This window comes from Cololabis saira, chromosome 20 (assembly GCF_033807715.1).
Source record: "Cololabis saira isolate AMF1-May2022 chromosome 20, fColSai1.1, whole genome shotgun sequence".
Classification (NCBI taxonomy): domain Eukaryota; kingdom Metazoa; phylum Chordata; class Actinopteri; order Beloniformes; family Belonidae; genus Cololabis; species Cololabis saira.
The window spans coordinates 11,499,820-11,517,198 of NC_084606.1; the positions used below are offsets into that span (position 1 = coordinate 11,499,820).

General features: G+C 45.5%; 1 protein-coding gene across 1 annotated transcript; it reads right to left on the minus strand.

Annotated features, from left to right (window-relative positions):
* Window positions 1–1,345: 1,345 nt before the first annotated feature.
* LOC133420558 (profilin-1-like) lies at window positions 1,346–7,534 on the minus strand. Its single transcript, XM_061710254.1, has 4 exons — window positions 7,390–7,534; window positions 7,145–7,286; window positions 3,105–3,297; window positions 1,346–1,689 (listed from the first exon to the last, which is right to left on the minus strand). Exons 2-4 carry the CDS (start codon window positions 7,283–7,285, stop codon window positions 1,592–1,594), a joined length of 432 nt encoding a protein of 143 aa, XP_061566238.1. The 5' UTR covers window position 7,286; window positions 7,390–7,534; the 3' UTR covers window positions 1,346–1,591.
* Window positions 7,535–17,379: the final 9,845 nt, after the last annotated feature.

The window sequence follows — 17,379 nt, forward strand, 5'->3', positions numbered from 1 at the left end:
TAAACATAATTCGGAAGTAAGTGGCTGGTTTATTCCGATTTTAAATCCAAATAGAATAATTCCGCGATCATGTATACACTCATTCCGCTTTAAATTAATTCCGGTCTTTCTGCGCTGCTCGTTCCCTTGCCCGTCTGTCGCCATGACGCTTATATTCCGCGCTGGGCTTGTCAAGATGGCAGCACGCAGTAAACGGTGGTCAAGAGCAGAGACGATTTATTTAATAAATAGCTTGGAGGACCTGGAAATAATTAAAAGAACAGATGGCAGGAAACATAAAAATTCAATTCAATTGAATTTTCAATTCAATTTTATTTATATAGTATCTAATACAACAGATGTTGTCTCTAGATGCTTTCCTGAGATCCAGAACATGAACATAAACATAAACATAAATATAAACCCCCGAGCAATTATTACATAAACAATGGCAGGTAAAAACTCCCATAGTGGGAGACAAGCCTTAAGCCAAACAGTGGCAATGAAAAACTCCCCTTTAGGAGGGAAGAAACCTTGAGCAGGATCAGGCTCATAAGGGGGGACCCTCCTGCCGAAGGCCAGACTGGGGGAGTTGGGGACGTCAGCAGCACACGGCAGTCATGTGGAAGCAGCAGCGGGATGACCAGAGGGGGGGGGGGGGGATTGTGATCTTCTCAAAGTTGTAGTGGCTAAGCAGCTAAGTTTGTTTTTCTTCCGGCAGATGTAATTTCCGGTAGACGTAACTTCCGGTCCGCCCCCCTATCCACTCAGAACCCTTCCCAACCCCCAGACCTTAAGCGGAATTGGATAAAGCCGATCAAACGTGTTTTCCATGTAAACCTCAATTCGGAATTACTATTTCCATGTTAACTCGAAGGAAAATGGTTTAATTCGGAATTATTTAATTCGGAATAATTAATTCAGAATTAAAAAAACATCATGTAACCGTGGCCAGTATGTCTGTGTCTCTCCTTTCCCTGTTCTTCATTCTCTCTGTCTGTTCTCTCTTTTCCTGCTCTGTCCAGCTGGTCTTCAGCAGGAGGGTCCCCCCTTATGATCCAGGTCCTGGTCCAGGTTTCTTCTCTCCTAAAAAGGAGTTTTTCTTGCCACTGTTTGGCTTAAGGTTTTCCCCCAACTAGGGGAGTTTTTACCTGCCAGTATTTATGTTTTGTTTATGTAATAATTGCTCGGGGGTCATGTTCTGGGTCTCTGGAAAGATCTTAGAGACAATGTCTGTTGTAATAGACGCTTTATAAATAAAATTGAATTGAATTGAATTGAATCTGCTGCTCACTTCTTCGTCTTTTCTCTCAGTTCTCCCCGTTAACCACGCAAGATGACGCACAAACACAAGAACGAGTCAGACTTTGCAAATAAACACTTTTCTCTTTATTAAATTGGTGGTTGAGACTGTTTCCATGGTGGTCCATCTCCACCACAAACACATAGTGCGCTGAACACGTGTGTAGAGGGGGAGGGGCCACAGCGGCCACATGGCTGTGACATCATCAGGCGTGACAACAAGGAAAACACTGTTTGTCCCCTGACAGCTGAAGCTGGTGGAGGGGATGGGAGGGGGAGGGGTCAGAAAGGAGGCAGCCGCCATGATGCCTCAAACATGAAGGCCCCTCAGGTAATCGGCCACACTGTACACCCTCGTGGACAGCTGCCCGCCATTGGCGTCTTTGGTTCCCCTCACCACGATGATAGCTGGGGAGGTGCAAGACAGAGAGGGTTAGTATCAGGGAATAATCAGTAAACATCATGACTTCAGACACATTGGGTCCAATCCAAGCTTTTTTGGAACTTGGAGCTCTTCTACAGCACTGCCAGATGGACTGCACTGGTCCCAAAGTTCATGTTAAGGGTAAAAACTGGGCTTGGCTGGTGTTGGAGCCAGCTGAGGTCCAGATCTCCCCAGCTGGTTCGGACCAGCATTGTGAAGCCCTGACATGGCCCGGAAGCCAGAGCCGGCCCAACGCATAAGCGAACTAAGCGGCTGCTTAAGGCCCCGTGAACACTAGGGGGCCCCCAAGAGTTAAAGAAAATAAATAAAAAATAAAATTATTTTTTTTATGTGTGAGTGATGGTTCATACATTATCAACATTATGTTATTGTACAAAAACACAATAATGAATATTATTACATAAACAATATTATGTTAATAGACTAGAGTAAACTACTGCTGGCATATTGACACTTATGCACACTTACACAATATTAAGTGTAAATCAACCCCAGGCCGCTCTTGTAGCTGAATTTGCTCTCATTTCAGATTAAAAACCATAGATGGGTAAATACCTGCCAGGCTGACAATAGGATGATGGAAACAACACTGCTGCAACTGTGCAGCTCTTTCACATTTTTATCTTTTGTTTCTCTGTGTGGCCAGTAGGGGCAGTTGCTGACTTTGCAAAATATTAATTGAAAGATTTTTCTGCAAGTTTGTTAATCTGTTGTCTGCTTCCATGGTCTTAATCACTGTGGATTACAATCTAACTACAACAAAAAGTTCTAACATCTAGTTTTACAAGTGCATTTCTAATGACAAGGAAGAACATGAAATACGTTTATAGTGGGTGTGTGAATGATCAATAATCAGTATTATTAGTCATTATTAGTCATTAGTCATCAGTCATTCGCCTTTATTTAACCAGGCAGGTCATTAAGAACACATTCTTATTTACAATGACAGCCTGGCAAGCGACAAGGACCAATTGGGGGAAAAGGACGTGGTTTAGGGAGTAAAACACAGTAAAATTGTAGCTCTACAAAGGTGGAAAACCATGAGGTAGCATTTTTTGATAGGGTAGCAAAAATCGATAGACAGGCGCTATCGGTTTATGCGGCGGGAGCATTTTTCGACAAAGCAGCAGAAAAATCGACAGACCCTGGAAGCGTCTGGATTTCAGTTTCCTGTGGCCGCCCTGCAGTGGCCCATGTCCCCCTGGTCCCCCTGGTCCCCCTAGTCCCTCTGCTGCCCCCTGCTGGCAGCAAGCAGCTACACATGGGTTCCAGAGACCCGTATCCCCCCCTGTTCCTGCTGGTCCCTATGGTCCCCCTAGTCCCCCCTGATTCCAGAGACCCATGTCCCTCATGCGTCCCCTCCACCTGCGTGTCTCACCTGTTTTGGTCTTGCTCACGCACACTCCGTACGTGTTGCCTTCGGCGTCGGCCGCTGTCTTCAGGTCCATCATGAAGACGCCCTCTACGTCCAGCTGGTCTCTGATCAGCCTGCACCTCCGTCCGAAGACGTGGACACCGTTCTGAGCAAAGTCCGATCGCTGCTCGCTTGCGAGCTTCTTGATCTCCTCCACCTGTGGTGGGGGGGAGCACAGAGACACAGGACAGGTCAGGGGGGGCGTCCAAGCTACCTCACGGCCCAACAGAACTGGCGTGACAGAACTGGCGTGACAGAACTGGCGTGACAGAACTAGCGTTTCCTTTACTTGGGCTCGTGCACGTTAAGGCTGAATTATGGTTCTGCGTTAAACCTACGCCGTAGGGTAGGCGGCTACGCGGGAGTCTCTCCGTAGCCTATGCCGTAGCCTGACGTGCACCTCCTAAAAAATGTAACTACTCGTCGAGGCGACGCAGACCCAACGCAGACCGAGAGGGTTGTGATTGGTTTGCTTGGTAGCAACACATTTCCGGTTCGTGAAGAAGTAGTGAACTTTCAGCGCTCTTTTCTTTGTGTGTGTGTGTGATTTTTTTTTTGGGGTTGTTTTGTTTTTTTGCACAATAGTTGTTCTTATCTCTTTGATTCACTGTGACCGGTAAAGCCGGAAGCTAAACAAAGTATCAACTAGCGGTCTGGGGGGGTACTGCACCGCAGCGAAATGGAGTGACCGAGAAGTCCGAAGGATTCACGACAGCGTCACGGCAACGGCGTAGGCGCGGCGTTGGTTTAACGCAGAAGCCTTAAATCAGGCTTTACCGTGACGATACATGGCCCTGCACTCTGAGTTTTTGTGGCCTTAACTGACGTAATCAGTCAGGAAGTGGTGGCAGAGAGAGAGAGAGAGAGAGAGAGAGAGAGAGAGAGAGAGAGGGAGAGAGAGAGAGAGAGAGAGAGAGCGCTGGAGTCTACAGATAGCTGGAGACAGAACAACACTTCCTGTTAGAGTGTGAACAATACAAAGACATTAGATCTAAGTTCTTTCCTAAAATTAAACAACAAGTCCAGGATTTTGATTCCCTCTCAGATCAGGACAAAATCCTACATTTAATTGGAGGAAAAAAGGAAAGGGCTTTAGAAGCAGCTAAATACACCGGTGCATGTCATAGATGGAGAGAAACACAACCCGACAACACAGTCTCCTTATAGCCCTGCCTATTAATGTAAAATAGTTCTGTATATATACATGCATGTGTTAGATATTTAATGTTAAATATTTATTGTAATTGTATTAATATTTAATGTATTCATTGTATTGTAATTTACTGTATGTATATGTATGCTTTCGGCAACAATGGTTACTATTCATGCCAATAAAGCCAATTTGAATTGAATTGAATTGAGAGCGTCAGAGAGACAGAGAGAGAGAGAGAGAGAGAGAGAGAGAGAGAGAGAGAGAGAGAGAGAGAGAGAGAGAGAGAGAGAGAGAGAGAAAGAGAGAGAGAGAGAGAGAAAGAGAAAAAGAGAGAAAGAGAAAGAGAGAGAGAGAAAGAGCGTCCGAGGCCCAGAGCGAAGGCGTGTCAGGTTCGGGTTGACTGAACGTTCTGCTGATGTTTTAGCTCCGCAGAAAAACCCTGAAACCTTTTCTGGAGAACAGAGCTGCAGGGGAGGAATGTGGGACGAGCCTGGGCACGAACACGGGGAGGCTAAACCCCGTCCTGCAGAGCAGCAGCCACCAGACCTGGAGGTTCAACACGGCAGCACGCATCACAGCACGCCTAGGGCTGCCACCTTTCAGAAATAGAAATAAGGGACGCCCCGATTTCAGCAGAAGGTGCCAAAACTTCTAAACTGCATAGAAATGTATTTATTTTATATGAAAAAAACAAAATGCTTGGATTTAAAGTTTAAAGTGCTTTAATAGCATTGAACTTGCATGACTGTACAGACAGCCAACCATGTCCACATCAGCCAATATGTAGAATATAGCTACAGGGGAAGGTCGGGAAATGATATGGTGTAAAAGTTCATTTATTTCAATAATTCAACTTAAAAGGTGAAACTAATACATTACCTGGTCTTATTACATGCAAAGCAAGATATGTTAAACTTTTATTTGTTATAATTCTGATGATTGAATTGTTTATTGATTTCACTAAATATTCTAATTTTTTTAGATTTTTTATTTGGGGTTTTAATAAACTGTGAGCCATAATCATCAAAATCATAGCAAATTAAGGCTTGAAATATCTCACTTTGAATGTAGTGGGAAATAATATATTTGTTTCATCTTTAGTTGAATTTACTATGAATGAAGTTTTGCATATATATTCAAAGTTTTCCGACCTTCACCTGTATATTATGACATCAATAAATTAGAGCATATTATAGGTCTGTATTGGTTCAATACAGAACGCAACTTTTAATTCCCAATTACGTAACAGTTCCGTATTTCAAGGGACGGGTGGTAAGCCTACGCACGCCATCCCATCGCTAACCCTAGCGCCCGCTAGTTTATCCCTGAAACAGAGGCTTAAGCTGGTCTTAAAGCAAGCAGGTCCTCCCAGACGACCTTCGGCCTCAGCTTGGGCCCTCGAGGACGTCGGTCCCCGCATGTGGACAAACAGAACCCCGTCCTCAAGAAGTCACAAACACAAGACCAAATGCCCACTTTTTATTTAAAAGGCTTCTTTTTTGTTTGAATACACAAAATTGCTGCAAAATAGCTGATGGGGATCCTAATTAAACAATTAAACAAAATCTGCAGTTGTGAACAATGCAGAGAGCATGTAGCCGTGTGTGTGTGTGTGTGTGTGTGTGTGTGTGTGTGTGTGTGTGTGTGTGTGTGTGTGTGTGTGTGTGTGTGTGTGTGTGTGTGTGTGTGTGTGTGTGTGTGTGTGTGTGTGTGTGTGTGTGTGTGGAAAGAAGAAGTGATCATCTCAGCTTCCTGTGTTTGCTGGTTTTTGACTCCATCTCCTTATAAGGCAGTTAAAGCAGCGTCGGGCCAACAGCCCCAAAAACCACCCAGAGAAACACCCGGAAACGTCAAAACGCTGCCTGTCACGGCAGCAACCCAGTTTCACAACCCGCCACTCGAATCCAGGCCTCCCACCTCCACAGGAAGAGCAGCAGTCACCTCTGAGAGGTGGGCAGCTTCTCCCCGGGACCCCAGAGAAACCCTGGTCCTGCAGAGGTCAGTGACAACACGCCTTGCTCTGAAGTCCCTCGGCAGCTGGGATGCTGTCACTCAAACAACAACTACTACTACTACTGTCATTTAGCAGACGCTTTTATCCAAAGCGACTTACATCTGAGACAAACACACCCTGAAGCAATTAGGGTTAAGGCCCAAGCCCACCTCTGTAGCCATTACCACCTCCCTACATTCTGGTGCGACTGCCGTCTCTGACGGAGACAGTTCAAGCCAAGAACCGGCCAGTCGGGTCCTCTCAAGCGCAGCGGCGGCGGTCGCCCTGGGGAGCGGGAAGACCTGAGCCACGCCCAACACTCAGCAAAAAGAAGAAGAGCAGCTGTGCTGACACGGCAGGTTTAACGGGGGTGCAGGAACGAGACGTGGCGTTTCCCCGTGTCGCCGTGATGAGGTTGGAGACCTGGAGCCGGTTGCGGCCCGACTCAGGCTGTAGCAGACAGGAAATGGGCCGCTGAAGTTTGAAGGTTCTGCAAGCGGCCGACGCTTTTCTCTGAGGTGAAATCACCAAAACCTAGACGCGCTTGTCTGGATTTTTTTGTGTCGGCTTGATATGAGGAAGATGAGCGAACCGCCCGCCCCCGCCTTGCTGGTCTGTCAACGCTGACCTCAGGAGGAAGGAGGGCAGGAACGCCCTGGGGAGGGGGGTTGTAGTCTAGTGGCTATAGAGGTGGGCTTGGGTCTGGAGGAGAGAGGACCCAGGTTCAAGCCCTGGAATGGCAACCAAGATGAACCACCTTGAGCAAGGCCTTAACCCTAATTGCTCATGGTGTAAAAGCGTCTGCTAAATGACAGAAGTAGTAGTAGTAGAAAGGCGTGTGTGTGCGGCTGCACTCACCGTGATGGCGGCGCCGGTTGTACTGGCCCACACCGACTCCTTCCCAAGTTCAATCCCACAGATGGCCGCCTCTTCCACCGGGGAGGGCTTGGTGCCATCTATTTTATCGGTCAGTCTTTCAATGAACGCTTGCCACGACATCCTGGTCAACACAAACACACGTGTCATCACCCTGAAACCCTGTGTGTGTTTGTGTGTGTGTGTGTGTGTGTGTGTGTGTGTGTGTGTGTGTGTGAGCAGCTCACCTGTGCAGGTGGAGTTTCAGGTGTGAAGTAGACGGAGACAGCAGACAAATGCAGGAATCAGGAAGACGACTCGTCTCTTATACGTCCGACCACTCCCCGCCCAGAGCTGCTTCCTGTTCAGTCCCTCCCTCACTGATGCTCAGCCTCGCTCGCCCTCTCTCACCTGGGAAGTGAAAACCAGGAAGTAGAAACAATCTCTCTCTCTCTCTCTCTCGCACGTGACCTTAAAACTTTCAAAAAAGCAGCATTTTTAGGTTGAAAAATGTGTCTGCAGAAGAAACACAAATTCACGTGTGCAAAACTTGATTAAAAGCCAACGCGAGCGGCACTTCCTTTTCATTCTTAGACTCCACAAGCATCCACATTCTGAGAGTGTCCTCGTTCTGGACAAACTTCCTCATTTCTCTGAAACATACATTGGATGCATGTCCTGAGTGACAGTTTACTTAATTTGTTCCTAGAACAAAAAGATAGAAAGAGAGGTGTTAATGTCAGTAATGGTTCTGCACTTGTCCTCCGAGCCGTAAGATGTCCTCACTTTGTCTTCATGGAGGAAGCAATACGCGGCTGCAGAAACCTCTACATTTAAACTTTCCTGGAATAAATACGGGCAGCACGGTGGCTTGGTAGTTAGCACTGTTGCCTCACAGCGAGAAGGTCCCCGGTTTGACTCCCAGGCCCTGGCCCTGTGTGGAGTTTGCATGTTCTCCCCGTGCTTGCGTGGGTTCCCTTCGGGTACTCCGGCTTCCTTCCACAGTCCAAAAACATGCATGTTAGGTTAATTGATTACTCTAGATTGCCCGTAGGTGTGAGTGTGAGTGTGTCTGGTTGTGTGTATGTATGTGGCCCTGCGATCGACTGGTGACCTGTCCAGGGTGAATGGATGCATGGATGGATGGATGGATGGATGGATGGATGGATGGATGGATGGATGAATGGATGGATGGATGGATGGATGGATGGATGGATGGATGGATGGATGGATGGATGGATGGATGGATGGATGGATGGATGGATGGATGGATGGATCATGTCAGGTTCATGTCTGGTTCATGTCAGGATCATGTCTGGATCATGTCTGGATCATGTCAGGATCATGTCAGGTTCATGTCTGGATCATGTCAGGATCATGTCATGATCATGTCAGGATCATGTCTGGTTCATGTCAGGATCATGTGAGGTTCGTGTCAGGATAATTTCTGGATCATGTCTGGATCATGTCAGGTTCATGTCAGGATCATGTCTGGTTCATGTCAGGATCATGTCATGATCATGTCAGGTTCATGGCAGGATCATGTCTGGATCATGTCAGGATCATGTCTGGATCATGTCTGGATCATGTCAGGATCATGTCAGGTTCATGTCTGGATCATGTCTGGATCATGTCAGGATCATGTCAGGTTCATGTCTGGATCATGTCTGGATCATGTCTGGTTCATGTCAGGATCATGTCAGGATCATGTCTGGTTCATGTCTGGATCATGTCTGGATCATGTCAGGTTCATGTCAGGTTCATGTTTGGATCATGTCAGGATCATGTCAGGTTCATGTCTGGATCATGTCTGGATCATGTCAGGATCATGTCAGGTTCATGTCTGGATCATGTCAGGATCATGTCTGGATCATGTCTGGTTCATGTCAGGATCATGTCTGGTTCATGTCTGGTTCATGTCTGGATCATGTCAGGATCATGTCTGGATCATGTCTGGTTCATGTCAGGATCATGTCAGGATCATGTCAGGTTCATGTCAGGATCATGTCTGGTTCATGTCAGGATCATGTCAGGTTCATGTCAGGATCATGTCTGGTTCATGTCAGGATCATGTCATGATCATGTCATGATCATGTCAGGATCATGTCAGGATCATGTGAGGTTCGTGTCAGGATCATTTCTGGATCATGTCTGGATCATGTCTGGTTCATGTCAGGATCATGTCAGGTTCATGTCAGGATCATGTCTGGTTCATGTCTGGATCATGTGAGGTTCGTGTCAGGATCATTTCTGGATCATGTCTGGATCATGTCATGATCATGTCATGATCATGTCAGGTTCATGTCTGGTTCATGTGAGGTTCATGTCTGGATCATGTCTGGATCATGTCTGGATCATGTCTGGTTCATGTCAGGTTCATGTCTGGTTCATGTGAGGTTCATGTCTGGATCATGTCTGGATCATGTCAGGATCATGTCTGGATCATGTGAGGTTCGTGTCAGGATCATTTCTGGATCATGTCTGGATCATGTCTGGTTCATGTCAGGATCATGTCAGGATCATGTCTGGTTCATGTCTGGATCATGTGAGGTTCGTGTCAGGATCATTTCTGGATCATGTCTGGATCATGTCATGATCATGTCATGATCATGTCAGGTTCATGTCTGGTTCATGTGAGGTTCATGTCTGGATCATGTCTGGTTCATGTCAGGTTCATGGCAGGATCATGTCTGGATCATGTCAGGATCATGTCTGGATCATGTCAGGATCATGTCTGGATCATGTCTGGATCATGTCAGGATCATGTCTGGTTCATGTCAGGATCATGTCTGGATCATGTCAGGATCATGTCAGGATCATGTCTGGATCATGTCATGATTATCTCAGGATCATGTCTGGTTCATGTCTGGATCATGTCTGGATCATGTCATGATTATCTCAGGATCATGTTTGGATCATGTCAGGATCATGTCAGGTTCATGTCTGGATCATGTCTGGATCATGTCAGGATCATGTCAGGTTCATGTCTGGATCATGTCAGGATCATGTCTGGATCATGTCTGGTTCATGTCAGGATCATGTCTGGTTCATGTCTGGTTCATGTCTGGATCATGTCAGGATCATGTCTGGATCATGTCTGGTTCATGTCAGGATCATGTCAGGATCATGTCAGGTTCATGTCAGGATCATGTCTGGTTCATGTCAGGATCATGTCAGGTTCATGTCAGGATCATGTCTGGTTCATGTCAGGATCATGTCATGATCATGTCATGATCATGTCAGGATCATGTCAGGATCATGTGAGGTTCGTGTCAGGATCATTTCTGGATCATGTCTGGATCATGTCTGGTTCATGTCAGGATCATGTCAGGTTCATGTCAGGATCATGTCTGGTTCATGTCTGGATCATGTGAGGTTCGTGTCAGGATCATTTCTGGATCATGTCTGGATCATGTCATGATCATGTCATGATCATGTCAGGTTCATGTCTGGTTCATGTGAGGTTCATGTCTGGATCATGTCTGGATCATGTCTGGATCATGTCTGGTTCATGTCAGGTTCATGTCTGGTTCATGTCTGGATCATGTCTGGATCATGTCAGGATCATGTCTGGATCATGTGAGGTTCGTGTCAGGATCATTTCTGGATCATGTCTGGATCATGTCTGGTTCATGTCAGGATCATGTCAGGATCATGTCAGGATCATGTCTGGTTCATGTCTGGATCATGTGAGGTTCGTGTCAGGATCATTTCTGGATCATGTCTGGATCATGTCATGATCATGTCATGATCATGTCAGGTTCATGTCTGGTTCATGTGAGGTTCATGTCTGGATCATGTCTGGTTCATGTCAGGTTCATGGCAGGATCATGTCTGGATCATGTCAGGATCATGTCTGGATCATGTCAGGATCATGTCTGGATCATGTCTGGATCATGTCAGGATCATGTCTGGTTCATGTCAGGATCATGTCTGGATCATGTCAGGATCATGTCAGGATCATGTCTGGATCATGTCATGATTATCTCAGGATCATGTCTGGTTCATGTCTGGATCATGTCTGGATCATGTCATGATTATCTCAGGATCATGTCTGGATCATGTCAGGATCATGTCTGGATCATGTCAGGATCATGTCTGGATCATGTCTGGATCATGTCAGGATCATGTCTGGTTCATGTCTGGATCATGTCTGGATCATGTCAGGATCATGTCTGGATCATGTCTGGATCATGTCTGGATCATGTCTGGATCATGTCTGGATCATGTCTGGATCATGTCTTGATCATTTCTGGATCATGTCAGGTTCATGTCAGGATCATGTCTGGATCATGTCAGGATCATGTCAGGATCATGTCAGGATCATGTCAGGATCATTTCTGGATCATGTCAGGTTCATGTCAGGATCATGTCTGGATCATGTCAGGATCATGTCAGGATCATGTCAGGTTCATGTCAGGATCATCTCAGGATCATGTCAGGTTCATGTCAGGATCATCTCAGGATCATGTCAGGTTCATGTCAGGATCATCTCAGGATCATGTCAGGATCATGTCTGGATCATGTCTGGATCATGTCTGGATCATTTCTGGATCATGTCAGGTTCATGTCAGGATCATGTCTGGATCATGTCAGGATCATGTCAGGATCATGTCAGGATCATGTCCTGATCATGTCAGGTTCATGTCTGGATCATCTCAGGATCATTTCTGGATCATGTCTGGATCATGTCTGGTTCATGTCAGGTTCATGGCAGGATCATGTCTGGATCATGTCAGGATCATGTCTGGATCATGTCTGGATCATGTCTGGTTCATGTCTGGTTCATGTCAGGATCATGTCTGGTTCATGTCTGGATCATGTCTGGATCATGTCAGGTTCATGTCAGGTTCATGTTTGGATCATGTCAGGATCATGTCTGGATCATGTCTGGTTCATGTCAGGATCATGTCAGGATCATGTCAGGTTCATGTCAGGATCATGTCTGGTTCATGTCAGGATCATGTCAGGTTCATGTCAGGATCATGTCTGGTTCATGTCAGGATCATGTCATGATCATGTCATGATCATGTCAGGATCATGTCAGGATCATGTGAGGTTCGTGTCAGGATCATTTCTGGATCATGTCTGGATCATGTCTGGTTCATGTCAGGATCATGTCAGGTTCATGTCAGGATCATGTCTGGTTCATGTCTGGATCATGTGAGGTTCGTGTCAGGATCATTTCTGGATCATGTCTGGATCATGTCATGATCATGTCATGATCATGTCAGGTTCATGTCTGGTTCATGTGAGGTTCATGTCTGGATCATGTCTGGATCATGTCTGGATCATGTCTGGTTCATGTCAGGTTCATGTCTGGTTCATGTGAGGTTCATGTCTGGATCATGTCTGGATCATGTCTGGATCATGTCTGGATCATGTCAGGATCATGTCTGGATCATGTGAGGTTCGTGTCAGGATCATTTCTGGATCATGTCTGGATCATGTCTGGTTCATGTCAGGATCATGTCAGGATCATGTCTGGATCATGTCATGATCATGTCATGATCATGTCAGGTTCATGTCTGGTTCATGTGAGGTTCATGTCTGGATCATGTCTGGTTCATGTCAGGTTCATGGCAGGATCATGTCTGGATCATGTCAGGATCATGTCTGGATCATGTCAGGATCATGTCTGGATCATGTCTGGATCATGTCAGGATCATGTCTGGTTCATGTCAGGATCATGTCTGGATCATGTCAGGATCATGTCAGGATCATGTCTGGATCATGTCATGATTATCTCAGGATCATGTCTGGTTCATGTCTGGATCATGTCTGGATCATGTCATGATTATCTCAGGATCATGTCTGGATCATGTCAGGATCATGTCAGGATCATGTCAGGATCATGTCTGGATCATGTCTGGATCATGTCAGGATCATGTCTGGTTCATGTCTGGATCATGTCTGGATCATGTCAGGATCATGTCTGGATCATGTCTGGATCATGTCTGGATCATGTCTGGATCATGTCTTGATCATTTCTGGATCATGTCAGGTTCATGTCAGGATCATGTCTGGATCATGTCAGGATCATGTCAGGATCATGTCAGGATCATGTCAGGATCATTTCTGGATCATGTCAGGTTCATGTCAGGATCATGTCTGGATCATGTCAGGATCATGTCAGGATCATGTCAGGATCATGTCAGGTTCATGTCAGGATCATCTCAGGATCATGTCAGGTTCATGTCAGGATCATCTCAGGATCATGTCAGGTTCATGTCAGGATCATCTCAGGATCATGTCAGGATCATGTCTGGATCATGTCTGGATCATGTCTGGATCATTTCTGGATCATGTCAGGTTCATGTCAGGATCATGTCTGGATCATGTCAGGATCATGTCAGGATCATGTCAGGATCATGTCATGATCATGTCAGGTTCATGTCTGGATCATCTCAGGATCATTTCTGGATCATGTCATGATCATGTCAGGATCATGTCTGGTTTAGATCTGTGTCTGCAGAGAATCCTGTCAGCAGTTGCGTTCAGAGCAGGAAGCAGCAGAAACTGCCGTCTTCACACAACCCACTTCCTCTTGACCTGTTTCAGTTCACATCAACAACCAGCACTGTTCACTCAGATGCACCCACACAAGCACAACCAGCTCTTTTCTCTGCTTCTTTAGCTCATTTTTCTTTCTTAGTTGTATGTATTGTTGCTCTTAATGTCTTTCACATCGTCCTGTTGCTGTTTATGTGTTTATACTATTTTCTTAAATTAGATTCTGTGTAAACATTTTAGCGACTCTTCTGCAGAAAGACTAAAACGTTAGTTCTGCAAACAATAAAGAAAAAAAAGTGTTAACTCCACCCAGAGTTTATGAGGCGGACGCTAGTGCAGAAGCCACCCACAGGGAAGTAGCTGCAGTGCATTGTGGGAGTTGGAATCCAGAACTGCTGAGTGCAGGAAGAACCTGAAGTCTGAAAGTCCCCAAGACAGAAAAGTCAGAGATACAGATCTGTGAAAGAGAAATTACTGTGCAGCTCTGCTCACACTGCATTCCTCAGGTCTCTCTCTCTCTCACACACACACACACACACACACACACACACACACACACACACACACACACACACACACACACACACACACACACACACACACACACACACACACACCTGAGCCAGTTTAGACCTGTACTTATCAGGAGCTTGTTACCTTACACTCCACAGTCCTTCACTCCAGTACAACGTGTACTTGTACTGCGAGCAGGCCTGAGCTCAGTGTACTACAAGCATTACAGATACTACATGCAGTACAGGTACTACATGCAGTACAGGTACTACAAGCATTACAGATACTACATGCAGTACAGGTACTACATGCAGTACAGGTACTACAAGCATTACAGATACTACATGCAGTACAGGTACTACATGCAGTACAGGTACTACAAGCATTACAGATACTACATGCAGTACAGGTACTACATGCAGTACAGGTACTACATGCAGTACAGATACTACACGCAGTACAGGTACTACACGCAGTACAGGTACTACATGCAGTACAGATACTACACGCAGTACAGGTACTACACGCAGTACAGGTACTACACGCAGTACAGGTACTACACACAGTACAAGTACTACACACAGTACAGGTACTACATGCAGTACAGGTACTACATGCAGTACAGATACTACATGCAGGTACTACACGCAGTACAGGTACTACACACAGTACAGGTACTACACGCAGTACAGGTACTACATGCAGTACAGGTACTACACACAGTACAGGTACTACATGCAGTACAGGTACTACATGCATTACAGGTACTACATGCAGTACAGATACTACATGCAGTACAGATACTACATGCAGTACAGATACTACATGCAGTACAGATACTACATGCAGTACAGGTACTACACACAGTACAGATACTACATGCAGTACAGATACTACACGCAGTACAGATACTACAAGCATTACAGGTACTACAAGCATTACAGGTACTACATGCAGTACAGGTACTACATGCAGTACAGATACTACATGCAGTACAGATACTACATGCAGTACAGGTACTACATGCAGTACAGATACTACATGCAGTATAGGTACTACATGCAGTACAGATACTACATGCAGTACAGGTACTACATGCAGTACAGGTACTACATGCAGTACAGGTACTACATGCAGTATAGGTACTACATGCAGTACAGGTACTACATGCAGTACAGGTACTACATGCAGTACAGGTACTACACACAGTACAGATACTACATGCAGTACAGATACTACATGCAGTACAGGTACTACATGCAGTACAGATACTACATGCAGGTACTACACGCAGTACAGGTACTACACACAGTACAGGTACTACATGCAGTACAGGTACTACATGCAGTACAGATACTACATGCAGGTACTACACGCAGTACAGGTACTACATGCATTACAGGTACTACATGCAGTACAGATACTACACGCAGTACAGATACTACACACAGTACAGGTACTACATGCAGTACAGGTACTACACGCAGTACAGATACTACACACAGTACAGGTACTACACGCAGTACAGGTACTACACGCAGTACAGGTACTACAAGCATTACAGGTACTACATGCATTACAGGTACTACATGCAGTACAGATACTACACGCAGTACAGATACTACACACAGTACAGGTACTACATGCAGTACAGGTACTACATGCAGTACGGGTACTACACGCATTACAGGTACTACACGCAGTACAGATACTACAAGCATTACAGGTACTACATGCATTACAGGTACTACATGCAGTACAGATACTACACGCAGTACAGATACTACACACAGTACAGGTACTACATGCAGTACAGGTACAACACGCAGTACAGGTACTACATGCAGGTACTACACGCAGTACAGGTACTACACGCAGTACAGATACTATATGCAGTACAGATACTACACACAGTACAGATACTACACGCAGTACAGGTACTACATGCAGTACAGGTACTACATGCAGTATAGGTACTACATGCAGTACAGATACTACATGCAGTACAGGTACTACATGCAGTACAGGTACTACATGCAGTACAGGTACTACATGCAGTATAGGTACTACATGCAGTACAGGTACTACATGCAGTACAGGTACTACATGCAGTACAGATACTACATGCAGTACAGGTACTACATGCAGTACAGGTACTACATGCAGTACAGGTACTACATGCAGTATAGGTACTACATGCAGTACAGGTACTACATGCAGTACAGGTACTACATGCAGTACAGGTACTACACACAGTACAGATACTACATGCAGTACAGATACTACATGCAGTACAGGTACTACATGCAGTACAGATACTACATGCAGGTACTACACGCAGTACAGGTACTACACACAGTACAGGTACTACATGCAGTACAGGTACTACATGCAGTACAGATACTACATGCAGGTACTACACGCAGTACAGGTACTACACACAGTACAGATACTACACACAGTACAGGTACTACATGCAGTACAGGTACTACACGCAGTACAGATACTACACACAGTACAGGTACTACATGCAGTACAGGTACTACACGCAGTACAGATACTACACACAGTACAGGTACTACACACAGTACAGGTACTACATGCAGTACAGGTACTACATGCAGTACAGATACTACATGCAGGTACTACACGCAGTACAGGTACTACATGCAGTACAGGTACTACACGCAGTACAGATACTACAAGCATTACAGGTACTACATGCAGTACAGGTACTACACGCAGTACAGGTACTACATGCAGTACAGGTACTACACACAGTACAGGTACTACACGCAGTACAGGTACTACATGCAGTACAGGTACTACACACAGTACAGGTACTACATGCAGTACAGGTACTACATGCATTACAGGTACTACATGCAGTACAGATACTACACGCAGTACAGATACTACAAGCATTACAGGTACTACATGCAGTACAGGTACTACATGCAGTACAGATACTACAAGCATTACAGGTACTACATGCAGTACAGGTACTACATGCAGTACAGATACTACACGCAGTACAGATACTACACACAGTACAGGTACTACATGCAGTACAGGTACTACACGCAGTACAGGTACTACACGCAGTACAGGTACTACAAGCATTACAGGTACTACATGCATTACAGGTACTACATGCAGTACAGATACTACACGCAGTACAGATACTACACACAGTACAGGTACTACATGCA

Coding starts and splice junctions, on each gene's coding strand:
- LOC133420558 (XM_061710254.1), bottom strand. CDS start 7,285: ATGTCGTGGCAAGCGTTCATTGAAAGACTGACCGATAAAATAGATGGC. Junction 3,298..7,144: donor CAACCGGCGCCGCCATCACG/GTGAGTGCAGCC, acceptor CCCCCACCACAG/GTGGAGGAGATCAAGAAGCT. Junction 1,690..3,104: donor CGTGAGCAAGACCAAAACAG/GTGAGACACGCA, acceptor GCACCTCCCCAG/CTATCATCGTGGTGAGGGGA.